Raw genomic sequence first — 26,888 nt, 5'->3', positions numbered from 1 at the left:
TCACTTCCAAGCCCAGTGTCCACAGACAAATAACCTCCCGCGACTCGAAGAGGAGAGTTAATAATCTGTGGGGGCAAAGGAGGCTCCGCGTGAAAGTTTCCAAAGCCCTGTTCTGCCCCAGGACTCCCTTCTCTCCTCCCAGAGGCTTCAGGCTTTTGCAGCTGCTGGCAAATCCCAGCCTGCGTAGCGGGGCAAGAGAGACCCAAGGCAAAATCAGTTTCCCTCAACTCGAAAGGGCACCGGTTCTCCAGGTGCCGGCACTGGAAATTGCTGGTGTGGAGAAAGGAGAGGGAGGCGTGCAGGATGAAGTTCACGCCGAGGGGTTCAGTGGCTCCGCCTCTCTGGGGTAGGGACAGAAGAAAACCCTGAACCCAAAGACCTAACGTAAGGCGGGGCGTGGAAAGCGAGACAGACTCCAGCGGAAGGCTGCGGAGCAAGACGCAGGGTTCCCAGAGAGGCCGCCCCAGCTCCTGCCGCAGCGCTGGGCGCCCTCCCACGCCTGCTCCGTGGAGACCCCGGGTGCCCCACGCACGCACCCACCCTCCCCACCCGGGCTCACCGCTCCTCCCTCCTGCCTCGCTGGTTGGCCCGGGCGCCGCCGATCGCGGCGGCGGCGGCAGGAGGAGCCGGGCGCGCCTGCCACGCAAAACCACCAGGCTAGCAGGGCGGCTGGTGCGGTGCTCGATCCCAGGTGGCAGCAGCAACGGCGGTGGTGACAGCGGCGACTGCAGCGACCAGCGCTCACCTCTCCCCTATACACCCGCATCTCGCCAGCCGCCGGGCAGCCAGCGGTCCCCGGGTCGCCTAGCCCACGCGCGCACGGCCGAGCTCGGCGCACAATAGCGGCGACCGCCATGGGGAAACCGGCGAGGAAGGGATGCGAGTGGAAGCGCTTCCTGAAGAATAACTGGCTGCTGCTGTCCACCGTGGCGGCAGTGGTGCTAGGTGAGCGGCGCGGCGGGTGGGAGATCCGGGCACCCTCACGCGCTCCCTGCGCCCAGGCCGCGTGCGGCAGTAAGGGTGGGCTTGGCGCTGGCGCACTCCGTGCAGGGTCCCTCGGCGCCCCCTAGGTCTTAGCCTCGCCCCCCTCCCCCCGCGGGGGCTTTACTCCAAGCGTTCTGATTACTGCACACTAAGAACAAAGCTCCTCAGGGACTCCCATTTGAGTGCTCTTTGAGCTGCTGGTTCCTGCTTTACCCAAAATGATCAAAGGGGCTTGGGGGTGGAAAGGGAAGCAAGTAGCTCTCGGTTCTGCTCGTTTGAAAACAGGGTTCGATTTTTTTCTTTGTTAATCCTGCACCGTATCTCCCCCTACCACCGACACCTTTCTCATCCCCCACCCCTAGCCACGCTGCCTGGACAGAGATTGAGTGTGGATTACAGTTCTCAGTGGAACTGGAAGAGGCACCTTGGCCTCCGGGATGGGCTGGACCCTTAGGGGCGGGAGGCTGAGAACGTTGCCGCCGCTCACCCTGGGCAGTGCGTGGAAAGGTGCCTCACCACGCGGCAAGCGCCAACTGTCTGCACCCGGACTCTGAAAAGCTGCCAGATTCATGCCTGAATTCTGGGATGTGCCATTGTGGCCCGCGGGAGGTCACGGGGAAGAGAGCTAAAAGAACTCAGCCGCCTCCCCTCCTGCCTTCCTTGCTCTCCACGTTGTTTTTGTATTTAAAATAATGTTTAAGCCATCCTTGCCTGTTTTTAAACAAGGGTGTATTTAAGTGATCCACCCCTCATAGATCACTGGACCAGGTGGATGTCTGAGCCACTGCTCAGAGGTATGAGTTACTCCTATTTAGATTCTGATTTTTTGCCAAGATTGTGTGTTTTCTAGCTTGGGCCTGGGGATACACTTCCTTGGGGCTAGGGCCGTATCCGTCTCCTTTTCCTGTGATAGCTCCAAAGTAGGGACTCTCAGCAGGTAAGGGCTGTTGCACCCTCTGGGGAATGTGGATTCCTTGGCAGTCTCCACCTTCCCTTTGGAAACTGCAGAAGTGTCTGCTGAAAAGGCAAGTGGGGGGACACCTTGTCCCCTCCCAACCTCAGGTACTTTCCTTTCCAGTTGCTGCTTCTAAATCTCAGAATATATGGTGTTGCCTCCTTCCCCTCTGAACCACCCTCTCTCCCTCAGGGCGGAGGAAGGGGAGGGAAATGGCCTTTGGAAGTTAATGGAATTCTTGGGGTCAGATTGGATTCTCCAGAACCTTGTGCAAAGGAAAGTGAGGTTTCTAGTAAATAAATAACATCCTGGAATAGCCCTAGGAGAGGCTATTTGTAGGAGGAAAGAAGAGAAGTAGAGAAGCAAATCTGGAATATTTCCCCCAAGAAGTGCCCAGTGGTTTTGGACATTTTTAAGGGACGGTTTATCCTACTCTACCATATTTAAATCACAGCTACAAAGAACGATTTGATTTCCTTTAGGGCAAAGAGAAGAGATGGACTTGTTTATTTTCCTAGTGATAAGAGTCGAGGATTAATTGTTAAAACTCTTTTTAAAGACTTTGAGAGAGGTGTACGCCTGTAATCCCAGCACTTTGGGAGGCTGAGGCATGTGGATCACTTGAGGTCAGTTCAAGATCAGCCTGGCCAACATGGTGAAACCCCATCTCTACTAAAAATAAAAAATTAATCAGGTGTGGTGGCACATGCCTGTAATCCCAGTTACTCAGGAGGCTGAGGCAGAAGTATTGCTTGAACCCAGAAGGCAGAGGCTGAAGGGAGCCAAGATTACACCACTGCACTCCAGCCTGGGTGACAGAGCGAGAATCCACCTTAAAAAAAAAAAAAAAAAAAAGACTTTTAGAGGGCCAGGCGTGGTGACTCACACCTATAATCCCAACATTTTTGAAGGCCAAGTTGGGAGGACTGCTTGAGCCCAGGAGTTGGAGACCAGCCTGGGCAACATGGTGAAACTCCATCTCTACAAAAAAAAATTAAAAAAAGATAAAAATTAGTGTGGTGGTACACACCTGTAGTCCTAGCTACCCGGGAGGCTGAGGTGGGAGGATCACCTGAGCCTAGGGAGGTCAAGGCTGCAGTGAGCCGTGATCATGACACTGCACTTCAGCCTGGGCGACAAGAGTGAGACCCTGTCTAAAAGAAAAGAAAAAGACTTTGCAAGGTAAACATTGGCTTGTGTCTCCCTCCTGATTTCCTGTGAAAGTGAAGTAATCTTGCCTTTTCAGCATGGGGCTCTTCAGAGACATTCACTTGTTACCCAAATGTTGCACACTACTTGGTCAGCATGCCGATTCACTAGAGACTGGTTTGGAAAATATTTTAAGCAATTGTTCCCGGGCTTTTGGAACCAGTTGCATGAATACATCTTCAGGGTCAAGAAATACATGCCCATTTTGCAGACATGACCTTTGGTCTCAGATTGACACTTTCCTCCAATTTTAATGTGCATGAGCTTGGTTTGAGTACTTTTCTCTAGAAAGGAAAGCCACTACTTAAAAATTGTAAGTGCCCAGCTAAAATATTCCTGGATATTGCTCCTTCAGATGGCAACAAAGGGCAGTTCTGCTTCTGATCTGAGAAGTCTCAAACTTAGATCCGCTGCTGCACACCATTAACAGGGGTCCTTTCTTTTTCTGTTTCTTCAGAGTACTGGGCCTGAGTGGAAAATCATACCTCTGTTTGTGTGGCCTGTAAGGGCTGACTTGTTTAACTGGCAGCGAAATTCCAGTGACTTATAACAGTGACATTGAGTCTATTCATAAGCTTTTGCTAGATCATGATAGTAAGAGTTTATTTTATAACTGCCTTAATTGATCCAGGAAAATTACAAGAGTTCTGATGTCACCTCCCTTCTGGACTTTTCAGCATGTGGACCTTAAAGAATTAAAAAACTGTGGCTGGGCGCGGTGGCTCACACCTGTAATCTCAGCAATTTGGGAGGCCGAGGCAGGTGGATCACGAGGTCAGGAGTTCAAGACCAGCCTGGCAAGATGGTGAAACCCTGTCTCTACTAAAAATACAAAAATTAGCCAGGCATGGTGGTAGGCACCTGTAATCCCAGCTACTCAGGAGGCTGAGGCAAGAGAACTGCTTGAACCCGGGAGGTAGAGATTGCAGTGAGCTGAGATTGCACCACTGTACTCCAGCCTGGGCAACAGAGCAAGACTCCATCTCAAAAAGACACAAACCTGTGAAATTTATTAACTATCCTGACAAAGCATCATCTTCTGATTATAGCCATTGAAATGTCTGGTCCCTGACCAGGTACAGTGGCTCACACCTGTAATCGCAGCACTTTGAGAGGCCGAGGAGGGAGGAATGAGTGAGTTCATGAGTTTGAGACCAGCCTGATCTCATCTCTATTTCTAAAAATATAGTTTAAAGAAATAATAATGAAATGAGATGTTTGGTCCCTGCTATATATAATTCAGTAGCCCTAATACTTTAAAATATTTGATTATGGAAATAAGGGACAAAGATTTTTATTAGCCAACTTAAAGCCTCTGATTTTTCTAGATATAGCACATGAGGGAAAATGTAATAAAAGGTCATCTTTATTAGGTGTGGAAGTTCACTCTTTTCATGGACAAGGAAATGCTAAGAATTAAACATTTCTCAAATTCTTGTTCACAAGATGAAGGGATTGAATAGCTAGTTGACCATCTTTGTTAGTTGCTGTGACACCCTACATGGTCCTGAAAATAATGTCTTGGATTTTCACAGGAAAATCCTCTACTAAAATACCACTAGGAACATTTTCATGGCTTTCATTACAGCTCTTATAGGCTTATTCTCTGCTTCCATACAATGGCAGAATGAGCACGGAGCCTGGAGTGAAGAATCCTTGGGATTTGAATTCCCTATCAAGCTCTATCATTTAGGCAAATTGTGTATTCCCTTCAAGCCTCAGTTTCCCCTTCTGGAAATTGGAGATATCAGTCATTACCTCATTTACTATTAGAGGTGATTAAGATAATGTGAAAATACTCAGTTGTGTGGCTGGAATATATTCAGCACTCAATAGTTGTTATTTTAAGGTAAATCTGAATAATTTGATTATGAGAAAATTAAAATTTTCTTATGAAATAAATTCTCTCATGCTATGTTTCTTTCTCAGTTTTGCTTAGTGTCCAGCCTATAATTTAGTCTAGGGTGATTCACGTGTTCTGATGACATGTTCTGTCTGAGCTAATACCTGCCTCTGTAGTATTAGTCATTTTTTTTAAAGGGGAAGTAGAATAAATCATTTTGTTTTGTGCCACACACCCTAATCCTCAATTCATTTAAATATTTAAAAACATAATTTATATAAATATAATTTAAGTATGTATTTAAATTCTGAAGGAAGGTTTTTTGCTCTAAGTGGGAATTCTGTCCAAGCAGAATTACTGAGTGAAAATTCTACCAGCCTTCTAGTTCAGGCCACTCAATAATGATTAGATAGCATATAATGTTAAGGTACTTATTATATCCTTACCCTAGTCACAATATAAAACATAATCTTTCCAGACCAGTTATGCTATTACTTTAGTCATTTGAAAAATCTGTGATTTCAACTTAGAGATATTCAGAAAAAGCAATAGGTATTGGGATTTATATGATGGAGCTGGCAAGCTTATTCATCCTCAATTGTTTTCTTTGGAGTGCTAAGGAAGCAATCATGCATAGATTCTGATTCCATTGTCTAAAATCAGAAACAGTTCCTTCACGGTCTTAGTAATATCCTTACCCAGCCTCATGTCTCCTACCCTGGAGCTCAAGTAGCTGCATCTGGCCGTGCCAATTTGAGACGTGGCATAGGCTTTCCCGCTTTGTCTGTGAAGCCCCCGAGGGCAGAGCCCGGCAGCGGTTCATGCTGGTTCCAGGCCCAGCCACGCATCTGCACAGAACCTTGGCTCAGCTGTGTGTAGGAATATCCCTGCAGCAATCAACACTTCAGCCATTCGTTCAACACATATGTATCAGACATCACCCACTGTGCACCAGGGATTGTTCTAGAGCTGGGTCACACAGCATATCTGAGGGACTATGTAAATTTCTCTTCCCCGGGCCCACAAGGGGCGTGGTTTCAAAGGCAAGAACTTCCCAGCGCAATGCCTCCATCCACCTCCCCATCCGGGAGCCTAGAGTTCTTTGCCGAACTTTCCCGTGCAGTGCGTGGGCTAGGTAGGCAGCCCAGGTGAGCTTCCTTTGTTTAGAAAGCCCGCCAAAAGCTCCAAGGGAGGAGGCTTTGATTGCGGGCCAGGCAACCAATACTATATCAGAGTCAAAGATCAATCACTCCAGAGGAGGTCTGGAAAGGCTCCTCTCACTGAACAAGAACTTAAATGCGGCGGAAGTAACTCCGGGGTTAAATTCCCCCTATTCCCTTACCTATACGGATTTCCCTCTCTGGAATCCCCTCCCCATTCTTGGGTGAGTGAGGCCCAAGGACCTGGAAAAACACATCCGATAGGGGAACAGTGAGCGTCTTTGGGACACCCCCACAGCCCTGCTCCTGTCACCAGGTTACATGTCCTCATGGGACTTAATGTTCAAGTAGCGAGAGGTAGACCATAAACAGAACACATAGGTAAGCTACTGTATAGAGTGTGTTAGATGGGAATAGTGTTCTGAAGTAGTTTAGCACAGGGAGTGGGCTGGCAAGGTGGGGGGTTGCAGTTTTAAACAGGGTGACAAGGGAAGCCATACTGAGGAGGTGACAATTAAGACTGAGGAGAGGTGAAGGAACAAGTCGCACAGATATCTGGGGAGCATCCTAGTTTGTCTGAGAAACATCAAGGATTGGAATGAGGGAGGGAGAGAGTAGGAGAAGATGAAGTGGAGGTGAGGCACGGGGGAGAAGAATGGGGTGGTTCAGGTCCAAGGTCCAGGCAAGGGTGGATGGGTGCCTCAGCTGAGCAGCCAGCAGTGGAACAGAATGAAAAAACAGCTGCTCGAGGTTAACCTGCAGGACTTGGCTGGATTTGGTCCAAGGGAGAAGGCATGGCCATCTCTAGCAGCATAGAGAGTCCTGGAAGGGGCACCAACTTGGAAAAGAACATGGCAGGTTCCACTGTGAACATGTTGAGTTCAAGGAGCCAGGCGGGTGTTTGGGTAAAGATAGGCAGCAAGCAGCTGGCTAAGTGAGTCTAGTGCCCAGGAGACAAATGTGAAGTGAAGTGTTGACTTAAGAGAGCATGTCAGGCACCTGGTTAAGGCTTTGGGAATGAATGAACCTATTCTCGGAGAACAGGGAGAAGAGAAGACCAAAGACAGAGTCCTGGACAACCCCAACATTGGAGGCCTGGACAGAGAAGGGGCCCATAGGAGAAACTGGAAGTGGTATGATAGAAATTAAAAACAGAAACAGTGATGGGTAAGAGACAGGGGCAGGAGTGAGGGGGTCTGGGGATAATGTTCAGCAGGATTGGGGATACAAAAGACATGGACGTGACCTTCTGGGCTTTTATCTGGAGGCACTTAGGTGTGAAAGAATTCAGAGAAAGTGGAAGTCACATTTAAAATCCAGAGAGTATTTTCTTTCCTTTCTTTTCTTTAAGAGACAGGGTCTCGTTTTGTTGCCCAAGCTGGTCTTCAACTCCTGGCTTCAAGCTATCCTCCTGCCTCAGCCTCCCAAAGTGCTAGGATTACAAGTGTGAACCACTGCACCAGACTAGTTTTTGTTTTGTTTTTTTTTTTTGTTTTTTAAGGAGACTGGAGTCTGATTGAACCCGAAGAGAAACAATCATTAAAAATAAAAATGCAGCTGGACATAATGACTCATGTCTGTAATCCCAGCACCTTGGGAGGCCAAGGTGAAAGGATTGCTTGAGACTAGGAGTTCAAGACCAGCCTGGGCAACACAGCAGGACCCCTGTCTCTGCAAAATAAAAATTATATTAGCCAGGCATGATGGCGTGCACCTGTAGCCCCAACTACTCAGGCGGTTGACGTGGGAAGATCACATGCGGCCAGGAGTTCCAAGGTGCAGTGAGTGTGATCACACCACTGTACTCCAGCCGAGGTGACAGAGTGAGACCCTGTCTCTAAATAATAATAATAATAAATGCAGAAGAGAGAGAGAGAAGACAATGAATGATGTTGGGTGGAGTGAGGCCTGGGATAGTAAAAGCGTGTAGTGGGGGACGTGGTCAGGGATTGGCCCTGAACAGAGAACACGACATTATAATCCTGGGATGGAAGGGAGGAGTTAATGGTGAAGCACTGTATTCCTTTCCTGTGGCTATCGTAACAAATTACCACAAACTGGGTGGCTTAAAATAACACAGAATTTCTTTTTGAGACTTATGTATCCATTACTCTGTGCCAAGTACTGTTCTGAGTGCTATATACTTACTAATCTGTTTAATCTTTCCATCAAGCATATTTTCAGAAAACTGAGGTACAGAGAGTTAAGAAACTTTCCCAAGGCCAAGAGCAGAGCTGGGATTCAAACCCTGGAAGTCTGGCTCCAGAAACTCTGCTTCTAACCACTATCCTCTCCTGTTGCTGTGTAGTGTTTATTATCCTATATTCTGATTTTTCTGCCTCCCTCACCAACTCATGAACCCCGAGGAAAGGAATTTTGTGTTGCTCTTCTCGGTGCCCACAGTACCTGTCACATTGCACAGTAGCCTGAATACATTTGTTGAATTGTTGAGCCATTTATGACCCAGAGAGTTAGTAAAAGATTGTCCTTTTTGTCAAGGGAATAAAAGAGCCTAAAGCTTAGATCAAACTCTATTTCCTTCATAAATTCTCCTCTGCCTGTTTCAGCCCCCTCTGATCTATGTCAGCAACACAGATTAACACTTAATAAGTCTACCTAAATATCAAGCATGTTAATCTTTTCTTTCTCAAAACTAGATTACAGACCCCTTGAGGTCCCTCTTTTTACATTTAACAGGCACTAAAAAATAAAATGAGACCATAAAGTAATGAGACTGACTCTTAAAAACTAATTTAAAAAAAATTTTTAAAGTATATCTGATACTTACACTCTCTGGGTTTTTGTTTCTTATTAACAAAAAACGGATTTAGATTAGCTGGGAGAGAAAGAAGACTATTCATATGCCTACTACCATTTATAGGTGGTGGAATATCTGGTATGATGTTTGTTGAAAAACAGTTGAAAACAAAAGTTCTCAAATTGATTACTGCTGTCTGCCAAGGGCTTAGGATCAGAAACTAGTGGAATGTGTGCTAAGTAATTGTTGGCTTGGGTTATAAAATCTCTGAGAGTCCTTCTAGCTTTAAGAACTTTTAGCTCTATGACTGTATAGTCATTCCTCAGTTCATTGCTGGGAGCCAGAGGAACTCTTCTGTAGGGAGCTAAGTGAGGATTAAAGGGTATTACCAGAGGATGAAATGACTTTGACATTGAGTCAACTGTTCTGTGTTTGAACTGCTGATCAGTGACATAAGGATAAATGTAAATTGTATACAGGGCTATTACCATGGTAATATGTTCTATGTCAGTATTAGATTATTACGACAGTAATAGAAGCTCTAATATATGTATGTTTTTGAACTTTATATGTCTCTAATTTAAAATATTTGCAAAGTACAGAATACTCCAAAACACTAAATAAAATAATAGTTTCTTTAAAATGACAGGAATAGCCTAGTTCCTATATCCTCAAAACCAGTCATTTCCACAACAATAAATAATCAGTTAGACATAGGGAAAACAAAAAAAGCATAGTTATTCATATAGAATGGGGACTTTTGCTTTTAATGAGGAATATAGCTTTATGTTTATCTGAAAACAGATAAGGTTGCTAGTTGATTCATATATATTTAATTTGTATTAATATATTTATTCCATAGCATGCCATAGACATGACAATATTAGCAAAATAATGAGCACTACTAATTGGTTTCCATAATATTTTCTAGAAATGTGGGAGTTGATAGTGTGTTAAGTTCATTCCAATATATATATATATATATATATGATATTGCTTATATTTTCTTTAAAATACTGAGAGAAATGTGTTCTCTCTGTCTCTATATATGCATGTATACATACATATACATATAACTTTTATGTATTATATACATTATATATGTATACATATAATGTATCTCTATCAGCTATCAATCTCACTTATCTCCTTAGTTAAGTACCTTAGAGAAGAGATCTTTCTTCTGGTGTAGCCAAAGTTCTACATATTAAAGAATTATAAAGAGAATTTGAGCTTTGAATGCCTGTGCCTGATGTTTTCATTTTTGCAACCAAATCAGAATCAGATTTGAAGCATCACTGAAAAGATTCTGATTCTTGGTTGTTGATAATTCAAGTCTATCAAATCAAAACCCCAAACAAAATGATCTAAACACAAAATTAAAAAATGAATCTTGAAAATGATTTTACATATTAGACTCTGCACATGCAGGTTGGAATATATAATCTTAACGCCACCTATTGGGAAGACTTTGAATATAAATTGCTAATGGCTGGCAAATATTGAATATCTTGTTAGATGTTGCTTAATTTAAGATATGGTGTTTGTGGTGTCAGGTCCCTATAATCCCAGCTTCTGAGGAGGCTGAGGCAGGAGAATCACTTGAACCTGGAAGGCGGAGGTTGCAGTGAGCTGAGATCACACCACTGCACTCCAGCCTGGCAACAGAGCAAGACTCCGTCTCAAAAAAAAAAAAAAAAAAGATACGGTTAGTACAGTAAAATTACAAAACAGAAGTTACCCACAGGTCAAAAATTTGAGTACTGGACATAAGAAATAAAGGAAGCATCCGGGTATGGTGACTCACGCCTGTGATCCCAGCACTTGGGGAAGCCAAGGTGGGCAGATCACCTGAGGTCAGGAGTTCAAGACCAGCCTGGCTAACATGGTGAAGCCCCATTTCTACTAAAAATACAAAAAATTAGCCAGGTGTGGTGGCATGCACCTATAATCCTAGCTACTCGGGAGGCTGAGGCAGCAGAATTGCTTGAACCTGGGAGGAGGAGGTTGCAGTGAACTAAGCTCACACCATTGCACTCCAGCTTGGGCAATAAGAGCAAAATTCCATCACAAAAAAAAAAAGAAAGAAAGAAAGGAAAAAAGGAAGCTTCAAATGAAGACAAACTGCATAGAAAATTTTTGTGTGCAAATTCAGGATGTGGTGGAGCTCAGATGTGTAAAGCCTGGGTTATGTCAGACAAAGTATAAACAGGTGGGATTAGAAATCAGTCATTACAGAACATGTATGGATGTGAAGAGCCCTTGCTTAGAAAGAAAGAAAGCTTTCCACATTAATTACTTGTGAGAAATTGTGATTACCTTTAACAGAGCTGAGACAGAAAATAACTATCCTAGAGAGTCCATGACACACTGGTCTGGTGCCAGGAAGCTGTGTTCGCCTGAGGAACTGCAAATTTCCCATGTCGCTGGAGATCTGGGGTCACATATGCTCTGGCAACTCAAGCACTCTCAAATAAAATGGACTCATTTTAGATGACACTGAGTGGCCCATTTAAATCCCCCATAGCAGTGTCTGTTAAAGTAGTAAGTGTTTTAAATGGCCTTTTCTATTTTGTTGGTTTTGTTTTGTTTTGAGACAGAGCCTCACTCCATCACCCAGGCTGGAGTGCAGTAGTGTGATTTTGGCTACCGCAACCTCCACCTTCCAGGTTCAAACAATTCTCCTGCCTCAGCCTTCCAAGTAGCTGGGAGCACAGGTGCCTGCCACCACAACTGGCTAATATTTTCTGTATATTTAGTAGAGACAGGGTTTCACCATTTTGGCCGGAAGGGTCTTGAACTCCTGACTGCAAGTAATCTGCCCACCTCAAATGGGATTTCAGGTGTGAGCTGCCCCACCCCAGAGATTGATTTAGAAAGAGTTAATCCATTATATTTGCTCAGGCAACAGCCCCAAACTGCAACAAAGAGTGCTCTGTTGTAATTAGTACACTCCACAGTAACACCTCTGTTAATAGAAAGGAAGTTTTTCAGTGACTCACTCTTTGCCAGAAATGTTACTACCTTACTTTGAAAAATATCTGCTGACTGCCTGTTCCATTACCAAAGGTAGAATATTTCCTTTCTAGTAAATAGTCTTGTACTGTCTGGGATGGACAGACCTCATCCCAGCTCACAGGTGCTTCACGTTCCTCTCCCAGGCCCAGCCTCAGCTATGTGAGCTCAGGGCAGCAGTCGCCACTCAGCCAAGACAGGGAGGGATACAGTGCCTTGTTCTCTGCCACTAAGCCCTAGAACCAGCCCTGAGAAGACAAGGCGTTCCACCAGTCACTCTGCACTCAGGCTGAGGTCACCACTCCCAGCCCCTTCTTAGCCTCAGAGTCCCTACCTGCATCTAAAACAGGACAATTGTCACAGCAGATCTCCACACATCTAGGAAGGCTCTTGATAGTAGCATCAAGTGACTCTGCTTGGTCTGCATATTGAAGCAATAGTGGCCTTTGGGACTGGAACCTGGCTTCAGAAACACCCTCAGAGAGGGTCCACATGGCCACACAGTGTGTTTATTCTTACAGTCTCTCTGAGACAACTATTTAGATGTAACAGTTTCAGATGGTTACAACTACAGCACTCACTCAACCAAGGGGGAAATCCTTATAGGAGAAAGCTTGGGTGAGATTGTACAATTATTTTTCTACCACTGTTCTGTTGCTTAAGAGTAACCTAGTTACTTATAATTCAGTAAGGAATTAAGTCAGCAACAAAAAATGCACCATTACCAGAAATGCCTAAACAACAGACAGCCTGACTTCTGAGCCTCTCCCCATTACTGGGAAATAAACTGATACTGCTCAATTTCTGTGGGTATCTCAAAGACTTCTTTTCTGAGCCACTTAGCCACTTTGCAGGTTTCATTTAAGATTTACCCAAATTAAAAAAAAAAAAAGAAGATTTACCCAAATTATGGGCCAGGCATAGTGGCTCACGCACACAAAGTGCTAATTCTAGCACTTTGGGAGCCCAAGGCAGACAGATTGCTTGAGCCCAGGAGTCTCAGACCAGCCTGGGCAACATGGTGACACCTCATCTCTACAAATAATGCAAAAATTAACCAGATGTGGTGGCTCACGCCTATAGTCCCAGCTACTCAGGGGTCTGAGGTGGGAGGATCACTTGAGCCTGGGAGGTTGAGTTTGCAGTGAGCCAAGATAATGCCACAGCAGCACTCTTGCCTGGGTGATAGAATGAGATCCTGTCTCAAAAAAAAAAGAAAAGAAAAGATTCCCTAAAGTATGAGACATTGAAAGAGAGAGTGACATACTTTCTTTTGAAAAGTTCTCTTGTGGCTAAGTAACCCTAATATCAGTATTTATTGAGAGTTTACTGTAAGTTTTCTGTACATTTATCTCCCATTTGACCCTCAGCACAATGAGTTAGGGAGTTCCCATTTTACCAGATGAGGAATCTGGAATTTACAAGGCTTAGGTCATGTAGCTGAGCACACAGTCAGAGCTAGGATTGGCACCCAGGACTGTCTGATTCCAAAGCTTAGGTTATTAATTATGAACCAGTAAGCAAGTCTTCTTCCTTCCTAGCAAACCTAACACAAGCTTCATTCTTGCAAAGTAGCAAAATAAAGCCTATTCTCCTCCTTCTTGCTTCATCCTTTGTCAGTCTTGTTGCTCTTCTTTATCATGTGTGCTTAGTCCTCTCCCCTACACTTCTCCTACATAAATCTTCTGTTTGTGTTCGAATTCTAGTGGAACTTGTCTGGTTGCTTTCCCAGAACTGTTGTACATTCATACCCTAATCCTTTTGCTCAAATGTTTTACTCACTGTTATCCTGCCCATCCTTGAAGATGGATCTAATTTCCACTTTTGTCCTGTAGACTTCTCTGACGGTGGTTGGAGATAATCTCCCTTCTCTGCATTCTTAATCCTTGATTTATCAGCATTTGCACCACCATTCCCATGCCTGTTTTGTGGCAGACATCACTAATTGATTACAGAACTCTTCACTACTGAGCTCTGTCATGACCTCAGAATCCTCAAAACTTTGCTCCAGGCAACCACTGTTAATCAAGCAGAACTGGCACATAAGATGAAAAGTATTGTTTGTTGCTGGAAAAAATCTATTCATTTGGCTATCAATTAGGAACTGAATTTAAATTGAGCAACTACTGATGTTACTGGTAAGAGAAGAAGCAGAGTCAAAGTCTGTTTTGTCCTCTCAGTCCACTGGTGGCAATACATACACAATCACTAACATGATCCTGAGTGTGGTAAATGCTGCAAGAAGGCTGCAGCATGCTGTGAGCCTTCAAAGAAGAAAGGTACAACTGGAAAGTTCCTAGAGGAGGCCATAGTTGGAATGGCCTTGAGCAGGTGTGGTAGGATTTCTGGGCTTGAAGATTAGTAAGAGCAAGTCTGCATAAAGGTGATGATATGAGTAAGAAGGGCTTATCGTCTCTTAGGTTCAATTTCAGTATTACATGGAACTATAATTTAATATATGTGTTATTATGCTTTCACACTTTTTCTTACCTGTTTACTGAGGACAAGAATGCAATACTACACAGGTCTGTCACATCATAGCATCTAGCATGGCACTTACTTCACAGGAGGTGCCCCCAAATATTTTTGGCTGATTACAACTTCCTTCATTGAAAAATAAAAAATGTAAATGTCACCGGGCGCAGTGGTTCACGCCTGTAATCCCAGCACTTTGGGAGACCGAGGAGGATCACAAGGTCAGGAGTTTGAGACCATCCTGGCTAACAAGGTGAAACCTCATCTCTACTAAAAATACAAAAAATTAGCTGGGCATGGTAGCACATGCCTGTAGTCCCAGCTACTCAGGAGGCTAAGGCAGGAGAATCACATGAACCCAGGAGGTGCATGTTGCAGTGAGCCGAGATTGTGACACTGTACTCTAGCCTGGGCAACATAACAAGACTCTGTCTCAAAAAAAAAAAAAAAAAAAGTAAATCTTTGATGAGCCAGTCTCATTGATCCTTTAGAAACCCACTCAGTTGTATGAGTTTTTGAGTGAAGACCATGAGGAACTCTTATGCTAGCCTGAGTCATCCCAAACATACTTAACTCCTGGACTGGGGACCCTAGAAGAAGAGCAAGTCTGGTTACTAACAGTTCTGAAGCCATTTTAGTGTGAGCATAGCATAGCCCTGATGGAACATCTCTGTACCCTAAGGAAGCTCTGACCTTCTCAAGAAACCAGTGCCAGAACCAGTGTGATCTCCAGAGAATTCTTTGGGCTAAAAAGAGAAAATGGAATATCCATCTCTTTTTCCTATAATTGTGCCACAGCTTGGAGCCAAATCAACCCTGGATGGGTTTTCATCTGTGGTATTTAGCAACTCTTACACCATTTAGTGAATTTATTTCTGGATTTTTCCCCTCCAAGTATCTTTTCACATCCTTATCCAAATTCTTCCCATTTCTCTCCCTGTCTGGAGATTATGTCTGTGATAAGAAATTAATTAGCCTGTCTGTGCTACCTGTTCCAGGATACTTTGAACAACCGCGTGGGCAAACACTAGATGTGGTCATTAAAGAGTCTGAAAATAAGTTTTTACTTTTTTATTAGCAAAAGTTAATTGTCAACCAGAAGATGTAACAGGCTTGCTCCATTTCTGCTATTGCTTCTTGAATTTCTTTCTTGCATGTGGAGAATTTTCTGACGTTTCACCAGACTGAAGAGATTCTGAGTTCTATGAAGTGATGGAGATAAAGGTCTTGTTGTCATAAAACAGCAAAGAGCACTGTGATTGGGTTTGAAAGATTTTGGATTGTGTTATAGACAGTGCTCTTATTGGTTTTTAAAAAGTTGACGTTTTCTTCTGTGTAGATTTAAATAATTTCTTTAAAGGCAGTAAGCTTTTATATTTAATTAAATGTTACCTTTCACTGTGCAATCTTAAGAGGAAGATTTTCTTTTATATATATATATATTTTATTGTACTTTAGGTTCTGGGGTACATGTGCAGATCATGCAGGATTGTTGCATAGGTACATACATGGCAATGTGGTTTGCTGCCTCCATCCTCCCGTCACCTGTATCTGGCATTTCTCCCCATGTTATCCCTCCCCAACCTCCCTACCCCACACTGTCCCTCCTCTAGTCCTCCCCATAACAGACCCCAGTGTGTGATGCTCCCCTCCCTGTGTCCATGTGTTCTCATTGTTCAACAACCGCCTATGAGTGAGAACATGCAGTGTTTGATTTTCTGTTCTTGTGTCAGTTTGCTGAGAACGGCGGTTTCCAGGTTCATTCATTTCCCTACAAAGGCCACAAACTCATCGTTTTTTACGGCTGCATAGTATTCCATGGTATATATGTGCCACATTTTCCTTGTCCAGTCTATCATCGATGGGCATTTGAGTTGGTTCCAGGTCTTTGCTATTGTAAACAGTGCTGCAATGAACATACGTGTGCATAGGTCTTTATAATAGAACGACTTAAAATCCTTTGGATATATACCCAGTAATGGGATTGCTGGGTCAAATGGAATTTCTATTTCCAGGTCCTTGAGGAATCACCACACTATCTTCCACAATGGTTGAACTAATTTACACTCCCACCAGCAGTGTAAAAGTGTTCCTATTTCTCCACATCCTCTCCAGCATCTGTCTCCAGATTTTTTAATGATCACCATTCTAACTGGCGTGAGATGGTATCTTAATGTGGTTTTGATTTGCATTTCTCTAATGACCAGTGATGATGAGCATTTTTTCATATGTTTGTTGGCCTCATATGTCTTCTTTTGTAAAGTGTCTGTTCATGTCCTTCACCCACTTTTGAATGCGTATATTTGTTTTTTCTTGTAAATGTGTTTTAGTTCTTTGTAGATTCTGTATATTAGCCCTTTGTCAGATGGGTAGATTGCAAAAATGTTCTCTCATTCTCTTGGTTGCTGGTTCACTCTAATGATTGTTTCTTTTGCTGTGCAGAAGCTCTGGAGTTTAATTAGATGCCATTTGTCTATTTTGGCTTTTGTTGCCAATGTTTTTGGTGTTTTAGTCATGAAGTCCTTGCCTATGCCTATGTACTGAATGGTTTTGCCTAGGTTTTCTTCTAGAGTTTTTATGGTGTTAGGTCTTATGTTTAAGTCTTTAATCCATCTGGAGATAATTTTAGTGTAAGGTGTCAGGAAGGGGTCCAGTTTCTGTTTTCTGCACATGGCTAGCCAGTTTTCCCAACACCATTTATTAAACAGGCAATCCTTTCCCCATTGCTTGTTTTTGTCAGGTTTGTCAAAGATCAGATGATTGTAAATGTGTGGCATTACCGAGGCCTCTGTTCTGTTCCATTGGTCTATATCTCTGTTTTGGTACCAGTACCATACTGTTTTGATTACTGTAGCATTGTAGTATAGTTTGAAGTCAGGTAGCATGTTGCCTCCAGCTTTGTTCTTTTGCTTAGGATTGTCTTGGCTATGCGAGCTCTCTTTTGGTTCCATATGAAGTTTAAGGTGGTTTTTTCCAGTTCTGTGAAGAGGGTCATAGGTAGCTTGATGGGGATAGCATTGAATCTATAAATTACTTTGGGCAGTATGGCCATTTTCATAATATCGATTCTTCCTAACCATGAGCATGGAATGTTTTTCCATCTGTGTCCTCTCTTATTTCCTTGAGTAGTGGTTCAAAGTTCTTGAAGAGGTCCTTTACATCCTTTGTTAGTTGTATTCCTAGGTACTTTATTCTCTTTGTAGCAATTGTGAATGTGAATTTGCTCTTGATTTGGCTCTCTTTTAGTCTATTATTGGTGTATAGGAATGCTTGTGATTTCTGCACATTGATTTTGTATCATGAGATTTTGCTCAAGTTGCTTATCAGTTTAAGGAGATTTTGGGCTCAGACAATGGGGTCTTCTAAATATACAATCACGTTGTCTGCTAATTGAGACAATTTGACTTCCTCCTTTCCTAATTGAATACCCTTTATTTCTTTTTCTTGCCTGATTGCTGTGGCTACAACTTCTAGTACTATATTGAGTAGGAGTGGTGAGAAAGGGCATCCTTGTCTACTGCCAGATTTCAAAGGGAATGCTTCCAGTTTTTGCCCATTCAGTATGATATTGGCTGTAGGTCATAAATAGCTTTTATTATTTTGAGATACGTTCTATCGATACCTAGTTTATTGAGAGTTTGTAGCATGAAGCGCTGTTGAATTTTGTTGAAGGCCTTTTCTGCATCTATTGAGATAATCATGTGGTTTTGTCTTTGGTTCTGTTTATGTGGATTACATTTATAGACTTGTGTATGTTGAACCAGTCTTGCATCCCCGTGATGAAGCCTACTTGATTGTGATGGATAAGCTTTCTGATGTGCTGTTGCAATCAGTTTGCCAGTATTTTATTGAAGATTTTTGCATCTATGTTCATCATGGATATTGGCCTGAAGTTTTCTTTTTTTGTTGAGTCTCTGCTGAAGTTTTGGAAGATTTTCTAAATTAGACATTATCTTTACCTTGAACAAGAAAATTGTCTGTTTCACTGTCTTTTTGTAGCAAGATTGACCAAAATAGGTGGTAAATAATTTTCAACTGTCATGAAACACCTTTGCTAATAAGGAAATGGCCTCTGTTTGGATTATAGGGAGTTTCATGTGTGTGATGTGAGGCTGGGTCTGTGTGTTTCCATATATGTATATTTCCTTTTTTTTTTTGAGATTGAGCCTCACTGTGTCACCCAGGCTGGAGTGCAGTAGCATGATCTTGGCTCACTGCAACCTCCACCTCCCAGGTTGAAGTGATTCTTCTGCCTCAGCCTCCCAAGTAGCTGGAATTACAGATGCGCATCATCACACCTGGCTAATAAAAATTTTTCTGTATTTTAAGTAGAGACAGGGTTTCACCACGTTGGCCAGGCTTGTCTTGAACTCCTGACCTCAGGTGATCCACCTGCTTCAGCCTCTCAAAGTGCTGGGATTACAGGGGTGAGCCACTGCACCCGGCCTATATTTCTTTTTTAATACTGGATAGCAATATAGGGTCTTGTCTTTCACTTTTTAAATTCAGGGAACAGTCTGTCCTGACCACACATATGTTATCAGTGTAATACTTTATAAAGCTTTAGAATTGAGCTCCAGATTCATTAAAAAATAACAAACATATTAATATAGTCAAATAAATAATTTGAGGGTGTTTGTTTCACAATTTAGCATCAATGCTAAGTTGGGCTTTGTAGATTTCCATTGACCCTTCATGTAAAAGATTAAGTTAGTTAGGATGAAGAAGATATTCTTTAATTACTATGAAATTTTTCTTTTTCTTTCTTTTTTTTTTTTTTTTTGAGACAGAGTTTCACACTGTTACCCATGCTGGAGTGCAGCAGTGCGATCTTGGTTCACTTCAACCTCCACCTCCTGGGTTCAAGCAATTTTCCTGCCTCAGTCTCCTGGGTAGCTGGGATTACAGGTGTGTGCCACTATGCCCAGCTAATTTTTGTGCTTTTATTTATTTTTTATTTTTTGAGATGGAGAGTCTGTCACCCAGACTGGAGTGCAGTGGCACCAACTCAGTTCACTGCAACCTCTGCCTCCCGAGTTCAAGTGATTCTCCTGCCTCAACCTCCCAAGTAGCTGAGATTACAGGTGCCCACCACCACGCTTAGCTAACTTTTGCATTTTTTAGTAGAAGACGGGATGTTGCCATTTTGGCTAGGCTGGTCTCGAACTCCTGACCTCAAGTAATCCGCCTGCCTTTGCCTCCCAAAGTGCTGTTGATTACAGGCGCCTGACCCTGCTTCTGGCCTAATTTTTTTACTTTTAGTAGAGACAGGGTTTCAGTTGTCCAGGCTGGTCTAGAACACCTAAACCTTAAGTGATCCATCCTCCTCAGCCTCCCAAAGTGCTGGCATTACAGGCATGAGCCACTGTGCCTGGCCAAATTACTATGAAATTCTATCCTGCAAGTGCTATAGAATAACTTGCATTTTAAAGTACATTTCACATTACATATAATGCTATATGGTTGTGTTTGGAATTTCTGTACAGATGGTTTTTATTACTACATGGAAAAGGCCTGAAATATGCTGCTCTTTGTGAAGTAAATTGATACAACCTAAGACAAGATCTTGTTGCCAATTCAGAAACCATAACCCTGAAAAGAATGCCTGGGTCTCCTCTGTATCTAGTTTAACACCTGCATTGGATATTTGTATTTTCTAATAATCTCCAGCTAGCTTATTTATTTTGAAAAAAATTAGAAATCTACATCTACTTCTGCTTAAGTGGAAATAATTGAGTAATTCTTGGTTGCTTTTTTAACCTCAAGTCAATAACCACAAAAGACTGGACTTACTACATCTAAGATCTAAAACCCTGAAATTATCTGAATCGGTGCTCATCACTGAGCTCCTCTAGGCTTCCTGAAGTCTGTTCAGGGCCCTTGTACTAGGGAAAAGGGTTGGCAGATTGCAGTGTGTGGAGTATGCAGCCAGGACTTTTTCCTTAGATTCTCTCTCCCCTCTTAAAACCTCCTCTCATTTTTCAGGGAACATCTGTTTTCCACGAGGGCCATATTAAGGGGGCTGAAGATTCTCACAAACATATAATAAAAGATTCCAAGAGTAAACAAAATCCTCCAGTGTTACTGTGGAAAGATTATACTCACCATGTTTGATTCTTTTTAGTCTTTGGTGGTCATCCTAGATGCATTCACAGTCATTTCTGGACCTTTAATCTAATCTACTGTTGTTATTAAATGAACTGATCTATATGGAGGTACTTTCTGAAATCATAAAGTACCTTACGAATGGTTGTTATTATGTCTTAAATTCTTAAAATATGTCTTAACTCACTTGAAGATAAAAGTAAATGTTTCTGTGGTCCTTCTGGGACTGGGGAAAGTTACAGCTCCACAAAAGTTGGGAGAGAAAAGTAGACAGCAGGCAGGCAGCATAGTTAGGAGTCATGAAGAAAAGCATTCAAGATGACATGAGTTTTATAATAAGCAGAGATAAGGAACAGGCTGAAGAAAGTCCTAGAGACCTAGTTACTTAGACTTAGCATTCTGGGTTGAGGGTTCATCCAGGAATTCCAGGCTTGTGGCAGGTCTAGAAAATCCAGGATGCTGGGCCACCTTCTTTCTCCCAGAGGTCAATCTGATCTTAAGTTGCACCTGACTAAAATTTGCTGGAGGAGAGATGGTTGGATTTCATTTACACACAGGGAGAGGTCTTCCTAAAATTGTGTAGTGAACCATGAAGGTGTTTACAGGCATGTGAAGCTGGTTATTGTAAAGAGGAAGGGATCTGGGAGATGTGATATCAGTTAAACTGGAGGGAAAGGTGTGTCCTTCAAGCAGAGGATTCCAGGGCCTCTCCAAACCTTACAATTCTGAGCGAAGGGATAGTGATTCCATCAGTGGCCTGGAGGCCAAATATTTGCGCAGATATGAGGAGAGGAAAGAGTGGAATGTGGCCACGGAATAGATAGAGGGTTTTCACAGAAATGCAAACAAGCTGATAGGTAGACTCACCCATGATATTAGCAAAGGAATCAGTTTAAGAGTAAAAAAGTAGAATAAAGAGAGTAAACCACAGGTAGAAAATGTGAGATTTTGGTATCTACAAGTCAAGTCACAGATAGGTATCTAGGAAAACAATCCAGTGGGACTGACACACATGTGGAGGAGTGAGAGTCTGGTTGTTCTGAGACTCACAGCTTCACCCACCTGCTGGGCTCTAAGCCAGCTGGATGCTCGCTCTAGAGACTAGATTCCTGTGGGCTGGTCCTAACTTTCCCAGCTAAGCCCAAAGGCCTCTTAAGACTCCATCCCCATGAGGCATCCCCAGGTGAGGAGCTGGACACTCGACTTCTCATGAGCATCATAGCCACTGCAAAAGGAGAATCATCTCACAAGTCAGGAGTTACTGGAGAGGCTGTGTTTATGACACACTTCTGGGTTGGATGGCCCTGAGACAATGTAGCAGAATTTATCCACATTCCTGTGGCCCAGTTTTCAAGCTCTGCTCATAACATTCTCCCTCAGTGATTTTCTCCAGCCTTTCATTATCAGGTTTGATGAGCAAAGAGTAGAAAACGCAGTGCCTTCCTGGGCCTGTGCATTAAATAGCAATTAAAATGCATTCCTGGTTCAGCTCAATGCAGCAGGTGTCAATCAAACACCTACAGTGTGTCAAGCTTGCTGCCAGCAGCAGTGGGGTATGGGAATGAGCAAATGCTTCTGCCTCGGAAGCTTGAGATAAAAGGGAAGGGGAACATGAATTAGACCTCTTTGAGGGGGTATTAGAAATACAGATACAACTGAGTAGAGTCCAGAGGAGAGATTCCTTCCACCAGGTGAGAAAGCCTGGGAAAGGCTTTCTGGAGGAGGTGGCTTTTTAAAGGCATTAAGGGGTGAGTAGGAGTTTATTAGGCAGAGATAGAGGCAAAGGGCTTTCTAGAGAGGAGGATCTCTGTGAAAAAAGCTTGAAAGCAAAAAAAGCATGAAAGCAAAATAGCATGGAGCATCTTTAAGAACTAGCAAGGAGTTTGCTGTGACTGGATCTGCTGGGATTGGGAGTGAGGACATGCAGGCCTGTATTGGTTAGGGACCTGGCAGGAAGCAGATGGTGCACTCACTCAAAAGGGTTTCACTGAACAGAATTGAATCAAGGGACTATTTATAGAGTTCTGCAGGATAAAAGGAATCAGCAAGGGATGGTGAGGCACCCAGTGATGAATAACTGGGAAGCTATTAGCTCCTCTAGGCCTGAACAGGCAAGGGAGGGTGATGGGGTTTCTACAGTCCAGTGAGGGCTGAGTTGTGCCAGGGACCAAATGGCAGGGCCTATGTGGCAACAGAGGAACACAGGCAGGGAAGGAGGGAGAAAATGAAAAACCCCAACCTCTGTCTCTTTCCACCATTAAGACCTACAGTTACTGCCTTTCATTTGCTAAAACCAGCCAAAACCAGAGGCAAGCAACCCTGGATTAGCCTCCCAGCACACAGAGCAGGACAAAGAAAGACAGAGGGTGAATCTGAGGGCAAATGGAGAGTGACCAGCACAAAGCGATATGGCAGGAAGTGCCAGGTGAAAGGTTTTCTCGGGACATCAAGAAGTATTGAAAAGATACAAAGTCTAGGAATGATGGCAGGGAAATTACTATTATTATTATTTTTGAGATGGAGTCTTGCTCTGTCACCCAGGCTGGAGTGCAGGGGGATGATCTCAGCTCACTGCAACCTCCGCCTCCCGGGTTCAAGCAGTTCTCCTGCCTCAGCCTCCCAAGTAGCTAGGATTATAGACACGTGTCACAACAACCGGCTAATTTTTGCATTTTTAGTAGAGATGGGGTTTCACTGTGTTGGCCAGGCTCGTCTCAAACTCCTGACCTCAAGTGATCCACTCACCTCCGCCTCCCAAAGTGCTGGGTTTACAGGTGTGAGCCACCATGCCCGGCCTATTTTGATGACATCTGGTGATACTGGTGGTTGCTACTTATGGGCATTGTGGGAAATGAGAGGTAAGAATGGCTCCCACAGCCTCTAACTAGGTACCAGTGGGACCATATTCTGCTGGTCACACAAGCCTAGCCTGGGCCTCCACATCTAGAGGGCATTGCTCCTGAATCCACCAGCCTTTCTTCCATGCAAGGAGGGCAAGTGTGGTTGGTGGAGAAGGCACCCAGAATACCAGTGATACCTTGTATGTCTCCCCACTATAATTTAGGACTCTTCTAATTCTAAGTAACAGAAAATTCAGTTCAAATAGGCTTAATCCAGAAAGGTGGAAGGTCGGGGTAGGGGGTGACATATAAAATTTATGGCTCAGACAACTTAAGAGTCTAGAAACAGTACCTGGCTTCAGGTACAGGGGTTTAATATCATCTAGACCTATTCTCTCTTTACACATAGTCTCTTTATACCTGTGTTGTTTTTACTCCCAGGCTTCCCTGGTGGTGAGATAGCTGCCAGCACAGGTAGAGGTTTCTTTTTCCCAGTTCCACACCCAGCAGGAAAGATAAAGTTTCTGACCCCTATTAGTTTAAATAAGATGCCTGGGCCTAGCCTCAGGCTAACTCAGCCATAACTGCGTCAGAGCTCCATTCCTCAATAAAGTCTTGGGCCAAAGGAATATGGCGATCTGAGGGACCAGAGTCATTCCCTCATCCTACTGTGTTCCCCAAGCTTCTGGACTAGTTAGGGCTTCAGCTTTGCTGGAAACAAATTGAGAATTAGCGGGTGTGCTGTTCACAGCAGGGACAAGGGATACTGTCCCTTGACAAGAACAACAAGTCTGCCTTTTATCTGTTATGCTCCTATTTCCTGAAAGCAATCAATATAACACTCATAAGTTAAATTTTATTGAATTCATAGTTAGAAAAGCCAGTGAAGTTGTTTAGTTATTAACCACATGGTTTCAAATGGCCAACATCATGAAGCCCTGTCTCTACTAAAAATAGAAAAATTAGCAGGGCATGTAATCCCTGCCACATACCTGCAACCCCAGCTACTCAGGAGGCTGAGGCAGGAGGTTTGCTTGAGCCTGGGAGACGGAGGTTGCAGTGAGCCAAGATTGTGCCACTGCATTCCAAACTGGCTGACAGAGTGAGACTCTGTCTCAAAAAAAAAAAAAAAAGAAAAAAAATTTGATGGAAGTTAGACAGAAATCACTTTAAAACCTGAGAGAGGGTGTCATAGTCTATTCTGGCTGCTATAACATCTCACAGACTAGGTAGCTTATAAAGAACAGAAATTTGTTTCTTACAGTTCTGGAGAACAGGATGTCCAAGTACAAGGTGCCATTAGATTCCATGTCGGCTGAGGACCCACTTCCTGGCTTATGAATGATACCTTCTAGCTGTGACCTCACAAGGTGGAAGTGGCAAGGCAGCTCTCTGGGACTCTTTCATAAAGGCACTATTCCCATTCAGGAGGGCTCTGTCCTCATGACCTAATCACCTCCCAAGGGCCCCACCTTCTAACACCATCACATTGATGATTAGGTTTCAACATATGAATTTGAGGGAGGACACACACATTCATATCATAGAGGAGAGGAGAAAAATTAAGCAAGTTTTGCCTTAAATGCTTAAGAATTCTACACACACACAGACACACACACATACACAAAATACCTACAGCTTATATTTAATGCTGAAAGTCTGAATGTGCTTTCCTCCAAGAGCAGGAATAATACAAAGTTCTCCATTCTCACCATTTCTATTGAATACCTCACTGGAACCCTGAGCCAGTGCAACAGGGCAGGAAAAAGAAATAAAAGGCATATTGAAAATAAAGAAATAAAACTGTCCCTGTTGACAGATGTCATAATTTTCTACATAGGAAATCCCAATAAATTACAAAATGATTTTTAAGACTAATGAGTGATTTTAGCAGGGTTGCAAGATACAAGGTTAACACACAAAAATCACTTGCTATTTCTATATACTAACAATCTATAATTGAAAATAGAAAGTTACACACACTGTGTATCATAGCTCCAAAAAATAAAGATTAGGCATGTAGCTAACAAAATATATGTGGGATCTATACTGTGACAATTTTAAAATACTGATGACAGAAATCAATGAATACCTAAATAAATGGAGAGACATGCTTGTTCTTAGAGTGGAAGATGCAACGTAATAATGATGTCAGTTCTCCCTTAATTGATTTATGGATTTAATTCAATTCTGAGCTAAATGTCAGCAGGGTTTTTTGTAGATATATCAGAGAAGCTGATTCTAAAATTTATATGGAGGTAGGAGGTGGTGGCTCACACCTGTAATCCCAGCACTTTGGGAGGCTGATGAGGGCAGATTGCTTGAGCTTAGGAACTGAACACCAGCTTGGGCAAATAACGAAACCCCATCTCCACAAAAAAATACAAAAATTAGCCAGTCATGGTGGCATGTGCCTATAGTCTCAGCTATCTGGGAGGTTGAAGTGGGAGGACTGCTTGAGCCTGGGAGATAGAAGCTGCAGTGAGCCATGATCACGCCACTGCACTCAAGCCTGGGCAACAGAGTGAGATCCTGTCTCCAAAAAACAAACAAACAAAAATAAAATTCATATGGAAAGACAAAGGAATTAGAATAGCTAAACTAATTTTGAAAAATAAGAAAGTTGGAGGAATCATCCTATCTTATTTCAATATAACCATCAAGATACCAAGTGTAATATTGGTGAAAAGACAGACATATATGGCAAACACCACTATTATTTTTGCACCAACTTAATAGGGCAATGAAGCAGAACAAAGATTCCAGAAATAGACCCACAGAAATATACCCAGTTGGTGTTTTTTTTTTTTTTTCTTCTTTTAATTGAGACAGGGTCTCACTCTGTCTCCCAGGTTGGAGCGCAGCAGCATGATCGTAGCTCATTGCAGCCTCAAACTCCTGGGCTCAAGCAGTCCTGCTGCTTCAGCCTGTCAAAGTGCTGAGATTACAGGCATGAGCCACTGTACCTTGCCCTCCAATTGATTTCTGACAAAGGTACAAAAGCTATTCAAAGACGAAAGGATAGTCTTTCCAACAAATGGTATTAGAACAACTAGACATCTTATGCAGAAAAAAATAAAAATAAACTTCAACCTAAAATCACATTTCATTCAAAAATTAACTTCAAAAGGAAAAGAGTAAGATATAAAGCTTTTAGAAGAAAACATAGGGGGAAAATCTTCATGACCCGGAGTTAAGCAAAGATATCTTAGACACCAAACCACAATTCATAAAAGAAAAAATTGATGAGTTAGACTTTAAAAAATAGAAACTCTTTCTCTATAAAGACACTTAAGAGAATGAACAAACAAGCTACAGACTGGGAGAAAAGAATTGCAGATCATATATCCAACATGTCTAAACTTGTGTCCAAAATATATAAACTCTCAAAACTAAGTATTAAGAAAACAAATGCTCAAACTCTAAAAATAGGCAAAACCAGCTGGGTGTAGTGGCTCACACCTATAATCCCAGCACTTTGGGAGGCCGAGGTGGGCGGATCACCTGAGGTCAGGAGTTCAAGACCAGCCTGACCAACATGCAG

At 42.9% G+C, this 26,888-nt stretch overlaps 1 protein-coding gene across 1 annotated transcript in view; it reads left to right on the top strand.

Moving 5' to 3' along the window:
- Nucleotides 1-830: 830 nt before the first annotated feature.
- The window catches only part of SLC1A1 (solute carrier family 1 member 1), an 87,714-nt gene continuing 61,656 nt past the window's right edge, over nt 831-26,888 (top strand). The window contains exon 1 of the mRNA XM_012454562.2: nt 831-945. Coding sequence (XP_012309985.1) covers nt 855-945 — 91 coding nt within the window. The 5' untranslated portion in view covers nt 831-854. The remainder of the gene's footprint in view (nt 946-26,888) is intronic.

This window comes from Aotus nancymaae, unplaced genomic scaffold, assembly GCF_030222135.1.
Source record: "Aotus nancymaae isolate 86718 unplaced genomic scaffold, 86718_ANA_hifiasm-v0.15.2.pri h1tg000041l, whole genome shotgun sequence".
Lineage (NCBI taxonomy): Eukaryota > Metazoa > Chordata > Mammalia > Primates > Aotidae > Aotus > Aotus nancymaae.
The sequence above is the reverse complement of the archived record's forward strand: the minus strand, read 5'-3'. Positions and strand labels throughout refer to the sequence as shown.